Source organism: Nansenia antarctica (assembly GCF_963989245.1).
Source record: "Nansenia antarctica genome assembly, chromosome: 2".
Lineage (NCBI taxonomy): Eukaryota > Metazoa > Chordata > Actinopteri > Argentiniformes > Microstomatidae > Nansenia > Nansenia antarctica.
In genome coordinates this window covers 18722519-18730018 of record NC_137675.1, presented here as the reverse complement: position 1 = coordinate 18730018, position 7500 = coordinate 18722519, and the positions used below count along the sequence as shown (strand labels likewise).

The following is a 7500-nucleotide window of genomic DNA, read 5'->3' as shown; positions in this document are numbered from 1 at the left end:
TTTAGATATAATCTTGCATGGCTGTGTCATAACTCACAGCTGCCTTCTGCTCTCTCTCTCTCTCTCTCCCCCTCCCTCTCTCTCCCCCTCTCTCCCTCAGCTCCAGTCATCGATGCACAGCAGCAACACCTAATATTCAATTAAATGTTGTTGTTGTTGTTGTTACTTTCGTATTGACTGTGTATATCTAAGAGAATATACTCCCGATATGCTAGTGTGCCTCTGGAGGAGTAGATAGACGTGAGAGCATGTTATTTATGTAATTAAATAGTTTCAGAGTTACATAGACGTTGACCAAGGTTGTGACCGGGTTGTGTAAATTCTTCACTGGAGTATTTCAGCAAAGGTGAGACTAAGACTCAAAAGGCTTGAATCACAATGTACGTTTATTATACTTGCAAGCAGAGAGACACACCAGACAGAATTCAGTGAGATCTCTGAGGCCCAGCACCGAACCGTCCTCCTTAAAGCACACAATCAAGGACAAAGATAGGGATATAGATAGGAATATAGATTGGGATATAGATAGGGATATAGGGGGTGGAAACATAATGTGTCAACAACAGGTGCCACATGTACTATTCCCCACAGTCTACTTCCAAGCAGTACATTTCCACAACCTTCAAGTCCCATCTTGCCCAGCAACAATACAACAACAATCCTCTGTACATGTTAATTAATTTTAATTAATGAATTTGACATTTAGCAGACACTTTTAATCCAAAGCGACTTACAATTACAAATGACAGGGACATTCCCCCTGGAGTAACTGAGGGCTAAGTGCCTTACTCAAGGGCACACTAGTAGTGGTGTGGTTTCGGGTGGGATTTGAACTCACAACCTTCTGATCACAAGTCCAACTCACTATCCACTAGACCACCACTACCCCTACCCCTACATGTCCATAAGAGCAGGCCTATTACGTTGCCAATACAGCAGTATTCTGTCTAAAACATTTCTGTGAACAGTATTTTCTATCATAGTTATTAGATCAATTGAAAACATAAGCATACCATGGATATAGAGGAGTAGATACAAGTGAGAAAATGTTGCTATTTGTGCAATTTAAACATACATAGGTACATACATAGGTACATAGACCTCATCACATTGATCACTGTCTGAATTGTCATTAGCTTAGAATATGCTAATGAAAACATCTGGTGTTGGTTTTGCACTGACAACATCTTTAAAGTCGTGATAAAGTCGAAATTTTACCAAACCAAAATGATTCATCATAGCACACCATGCAATTTAACCTGCGTATTTCATTGAATAATTTGACAGCCATAATATCTACACATGCTAATGTCAGCTCAGGGGCAAATAGGGGCCTGTTTGTGACGTCCCCTAATGGTCACAAAAAGCCCAAACTGTGACATCCTGTCGCCACCAAACGGTTCATGTGGGAGACGTCATACTTTGACCGTCCGCGGGACGTTCTTGAAAGGAAGTCCAAAAAGGACCATGTCATTTCTTAATAGGGTGTTTTGCTTGGAACACGCTTTGCTATGGGAAGCCTTCTCTTATGGACCACTGTTGGCATCAAAGCTTACAAACGCCCAAGGCAGGCGACAGCAGCATCTGGCTCACGTCACGTTTTATATGTTATTCTTTAAAGGCAGGTGCAGTTGATACAGTTGTTGATAGTCACTCAGGTGAGCTTCCAAGCAGTCTCCCTCTCCACGCTTTCTCCTCTCCTTCCTCCGCAGCTCAACAAAAAGTTTGCCGTTTTGAAGAGAGTCGTATTTCAATAGCCTTCTCCTTTTTTGATCACTCAATTGCACCATAACCAAAGTGAATTGAATAAGATTGATTTACTACCATCCACAGTGCCGCTCTCCTAAAGGACTACTGTCTGCGTCTGTCTGTAGACTCCCTTGAACCAAACGTGTCCTCAGGCTGTTGTTGTACGGGGAATTTATGGACTTTCAAAATGCGAGTTGACGCCGGGGGGTTATGTTTTATTCAGCCCTGCCTTTTGTCTAGTAACAGACAGCCTCCACGTTCCATTGGTCTTTGTGTGGAGATTTAATATTACAGCGTGTTCAATCTATAATTCAATAATCATGTATCCGGATCCCACTCAATGGCGTGTGTGCACAGTCTGATGAAAGAGCGCTGGTATTGGTAGTGACAGGGACTTATCGCGAGCGGGCCGCGATCCTCGCCCACCCTGCCGTGACGGATGGATTCCCAGCGAAAGGTCGAGAACCAGAGCGTGTTGTTGTGTGGTGATGCGTTCAGGGTGGGGATGTAGAACAGGGGAGGCAGGTAGAGGTAGAAATGGGAGGTTTCACTTCAGTGACTTCTTTTTTTCTCTCTCCGTCACTCTGTTGTGTTCTGTTTCCCTCTCTGGTTTGGCACTTGTACCTGCTCAGGGGCACCGTGGCAACGGTTGGCATGGCGCATTCTGTTTGTTGCGTGTCTTCTCTTCTCTCTCTCTCTCCGCCCCCGTGACTGTCACTCGGAGGATGGGGCGACTTTGTTGGTGTCAGAAGTGTCAGGCGGAGATGTGGTTATGACCCCCCACAGGACTGACACAGAACCTTTTACCCTCCCTCCCTCCCTCCCTCCCTCTGTTTCTCTCTCTCTCTCTGTCTCACTGACTCTCTCTCTCTCCCCCCTCCTCCCCATTGTTGTTCAAAACCTTTTTTCTTGACTTTTTCATGATCCGATGCTGTCAGAGGTCTCACATTTTAAGAGATGTTTTTCTCGCCCACAGACACACCCACAATTGTTCTCCTTTTCCCCTCGCTAAGTCTAAGATGCTCTTAGCTCTTCTTATCTCTGATAGATTATTTTAAAAAACAGACTTGCTCTCTCCAAACTCCCACAGGCTTTTCTCTGATATAGGTTCATATGCAAAGACTGAATGAGAAAAAAAAATGTAATTACAGAATTTACCAAAATCCCATTAACTGTCAAATAATCCTTACAGGTAACAAATGCCTTATGAGAGGCCCTACATATAGTTACATAGAGGCCCTACATAAAGTTACATAGAGGCCCTACATAGAGGCCCTATATAGAGTTACATAGAGGCCCTATGAAGGTATAGAGCCCCGGTGTTCTCTCTTTTGGTGCACACTCTTGTGCCATCTCTCTCTCTCTCTCTCCATCGCTCTCTCTCCCTCTCCTAGGTGTTATCCAAGTCTGTTCCATCACTTTTTCTCTGTCTCTTCTTCTCTGTCATTTTGTTCTCTCATCCCCTCTCTCCCCTCCCTCCCTCTCCCTCCCTCCCTCTCTCCCCTCCCTCCCTCTCTCCTCTCTCCCTCCCTTCCTCTCCCCTCCCTCCCTCTCCCTCTCCCCTCCCTCCCTCCCTCTCTCCTCTCTCCCTCCCTCTCCCTCTCTCCTCCCTCCCTCCCTCCCTCTCTCCCCTCCCTCCCTCCCTCCCTCCTCTCTCCCTCCCTCCCTCTCTCCTCCCTCCCTCCCTCCTCTCTGTGTCTGCAGCGGTGGCATCTGAAAACCAAACCATTGAAAACTGACACGTCTTTTCACTCCTCACAAAACTCCTTCTTTTTGGGGAGACAATACATTTGATTCTTCTCCCTCTTCCTCTCCCTCCCTCTCCCTCCCTCTTCCTCTCTCTCCCTCCCTCCCTCTTTGCCTCCCTTTGCTGGTTCACAATGCCCGTTAGACAAGAGTGCAACTCTCACCGTCAGTAGCTACTGTACCAACACATTTTGTGTTTTCTCTCTCTCTCTCCCCCTCCCTCGCCCTCCCTCCTAGGTGGTGTCCATGGGTTTGTACGTGGGAGACAAGGCCTACCTGCGGAGCAGCTGGAACGTTCTAGATGGCTTCCTGGTGTTCGTGTCTCTCATTGACATCGTGGTGTCCATGGCGGGCGGGGCTAAGATCCTGGGAGTGCTGCGTGTCCTCAGACTGCTCAGGACACTGCGCCCCCTCAGGTAGGAAAGGCTCACTGCAGCCAGGTTGTGTATATGTCATATTATACATGAGAGCTGCGTGTGTGTGTGTGTGTGTGTGTGTGTGTGTGTGTGTGTGCGTGTGTGTGTGCATGTGTGCGTCTGTGTGTCCATGCGTGCATATAACATGTGTGTGTGTGTGTGTGTGTGTGTGTGTGTGTTCTCAGGGTGATCAGCCGAGCTCCAGGGTTAAAGCTGGTGGTGGAGACCCTCATCACCTCTCTGAAGCCCATCGGTAACATCGTCCTCATCTGCTGTGCCTTCTTCATCATCTTTGGCATCCTGGGCGTGCAGGTGAGAGTCCTGATTACAGCCTCAGTCCTCTACCGTGTGTTTTGGAGCCCAGAGGAGGGCAGGCTGACATGGTTTATCTCTTCCTCTCCACTAGCCACTCAAATAAAATGAAACATTTAAACATTTCCACAGGAGTGTGTGCCCTGGATACTTTTTGTAATGTAATGCTTTTTTTTTTACAGCTTGAACTTCAGTTTGTTGGTGTTATTGTTTACTCTGATTGGGCCAAGGGGGTGGGGGGGGGCGGGGCATGGGAGGGGGGTTCAGGGGCAAAGTAAACAACAGAACCTACGAAATGATACTGATTGGCCTGAGGGAAATGCTCTGGTAACAACTGAAATTCCAAACTTATGCATACGCATATCTCACGTCCCGTTTAAACTAGAACATATTTTTGGTAAATATTTACAGTCTCTAATGAGCAACGCATTTTGTTTTTATTCGTTCTAATTAATACCCCAAATATGTGTTTGAATAATTGTCCCCAATTCACACAAGGAGAGGGGCTACATCATTCGTAGGGGACATCGTGTTTACTGTAGGCCTGTTTATGTATGCTGTATTAGTGTGTTTTATTTAACAGTTCTCTCAGGTGGTAAATCGATTATTGTTAATTCTTCACATCTTCTAGTAGTTTTTCTCCCCAAGCGTTCATAAACTTCAGCGGTTGTTTTCACCGTTAACGTTGAATGGTCAGCTTCAACTTCAAAGGCTTAGCTTCTTTTTGAAGTTGGGGTGTGTTGTTAACTTCCCCCAGCTCTTCAAAGGGAAGTTCTACTACTGCCACGGTCTGGATGTGAAGAACATCACCAACAGGTCCGACTGCCTCTCGGCCAACTACAGATGGATTCACCGCAAGTACAACTTCGACAACCTGGGACAGGTATGTGTGTGTGTGTGTGTGTGTGTGTGTGTGTGTGTGTGTGTGTGTGTGTGTGTGCGTGTGTGTGTGTGTGTGTATGTGTACGAGTGTGTGTGACCAGTGATAAAACAGTCGTTTTATTCTGACAGCTGAATAAATGTGTTTTTATCCCTCAGGCGTTGATGTCCCTGTTTGTCCTGGCCTCTAAGGATGGCTGGGTCAACATCATGTACCACGGGCTGGACGCGGTGGGCATCGACCAACAGGTACTGTCTGCTTGGACATAGGACAGTGATATTGCTCCATCGCCACCGTATGTCCTCCTCCTTCTCTCTAAACCAGTCTGACATCTCTTTCTTTCCTTTTTTCCGATATCTTGTTCTTCTCTCTCCTTCCCTCTCCAACTCCTCTCTGTCCATCCCTTTCCTTTGCATCTTTGCATCATTCTTTCTCTCTCTCTCCCCCTCTTCCTCCTCACCTCCCTCCCTCCCCCTCTTCCTCCTTCTCACCTCCCTCCCCCTCTTCCTCCTTTTCACCTCCCTCCCTCCTCCTCTCTCCCCCTCTTCCTCCTTCCCACCTCCCTCCTTCCCCCCTCTCTCTCTTTCCTCTCCCTCCCCCTCCCTCTCTCCCCCTCTCCCCCTCCCTCCCTCCCTCCCCCTCTCTCCCCCTCTCTCCCTCCCCCTCCTCCCCCTCTCCAGCCGACAATCAACAACAACCCGTGGATGCTCCTCTACTTCATCTCCTTCCTCCTCATCGTCAGCTTCTTCGTCCTCAACATGTTCGTGGGCGTGGTGGTGGAGAACTTCCACAAGTGCCGTCAGAACCAGGAAGTGGAGGAGGCCAAACGCCGGGAGGAGAAGAGACAGAGACGCATGGAGAAGAAGAGAAGGAGTAAGAAGGAGGGAGGGAGGGAGGAAAGGAGGGAGGGAGGGGGGGAGGGTGAGAGAGAGGCAGGGAGCACCAGGGGGGTAAGGAGGTCAAATGCAGGAAGGTGAAGGAGTACGAAGGAGGGAGGGAGGATGGGAGGATAGGAAGAAAAGAAAAAATAGATTGTGGTGGAGGTGACAGCCAGGGGTAGTGAGTTGAACTGGGTGACATTTCAAGTATTTAAGGAAATATATTAATGGAACATATCTGCAGGTGTTTTATATTATATTATTAAATCATTCTATGACTATATGAGGATGACTATTCATCACCGTGGCTCATTTCGAGCTATTTTACACCCTGCTACAGGGAGTGAGCATTCATCAGTTTTCTGTGGATTACCTCATTCTTTCTTTCTTTCTTTCTTTCTGTCTTCTATTTCTTTTTCTATTCCCTCCTTTCATTCCCCACTCCTCTCTCCCACCGCCGCTCACTTACTTTCTTTACGCACTTTATCCCCTCACCCCTCCCCCTCGCTCATCCTCCCCCCTCCCCTGCGTCTCATCCTCCCCCCTCCCCTCCTCTGCCCTCATAAATCCCTTATCCATCCATGTCCTCCTCCCTCCCCACCCCCCTTTCCTCCCATTCTCCTCCCCTCCCTTTTTCTTATCCACCCATCTATCCTCTCCTCCCTCCTTTCCTCCCATTCTCCTCCCTCCCTTTTTCTTATCCATCCATCCATCCTCTCCTCCCTCGTCTCCTCCCTCCTCTTCTCCTTTCCTCCAACTCTCTCTCCCCTTCTCTCCCTATTCCTTATCCACCCATCATACTCTCCTCCCTTTCCCCCATCCACTTCTATCCCCCCTCCCCTCCCCTCTTCTCTTCTTCTCTCCCCTCCCTCCTCTACCCCGCCCCCCCTCCCTCTCCTCTGCTCCCCTCTCCTCTGCTCCCTCCATCCAGAGGCCCAGAAGGTTCCGTATTATGCTAACTACAGCCAGGCTCGTCTGATGATCCACTCCCTGTGCACCAGCCACTACCTGGACCTCTTCATCACCTTCATCATCTGTATCAACGTCATCACCATGTCCCTGGAGCACTACAGCCAGCCACCCGTAAGACTCTGCTGCTGCTGCCACTTATATCAATCAGAGGCAATGTGTGTGTGTGTGTGTGTGTGTGTGTGTGTGTGTGTGAGTGTGCGTGTGCATGTGTGCGTTTGAGTGTGTGTGTGTGTGTGTTCGGTAGGGGGGGGGTAAGTGTTTGGGGGGTGTGGGTAAGTGTTTGGGGGGGGTGGGTGTGGCGGTGTGGTGCATGCGAGCATGTGTGCGTGCGTCCATGCATGCGTGTTGCCAGTTGAATCGTGCGAGCTGAATTGATGTTGATACTTTTCTTTTTTTTATTAATTAAACAAACAATGCTTTATTTGCCATGCAATCAATGTCAGCAATCAATTGCTGACACACATGCACTAACTACTGTGGTTGGGAAAGGAAGAAACTCAGGCACACTTGGCCTTCTTGCTAGATTTGTTCCCCTTGTCTACGTTTA

At 48.2% G+C, this 7500-nt stretch overlaps 1 protein-coding gene across 1 annotated transcript in view; it reads left to right on the top strand.

Moving 5' to 3' along the window:
• The window catches only part of LOC308149898 (voltage-dependent T-type calcium channel subunit alpha-1I-like), a gene marked incomplete at its 3' end in the record, with an annotated part of 119872 nt that overhangs the window by 83836 nt on the left and 28536 nt on the right, over nt 1–7500 (top strand). Inside the window, 6 exon segments of the mRNA XM_080522778.1 lie at nt 3733–3911; nt 4097–4223; nt 4981–5106; nt 5262–5351; nt 5784–5976; nt 6913–7064. Coding sequence (XP_080378904.1) covers nt 3733–3911; nt 4097–4223; nt 4981–5106; nt 5262–5351; nt 5784–5976; nt 6913–7064 — 867 coding nt within the window.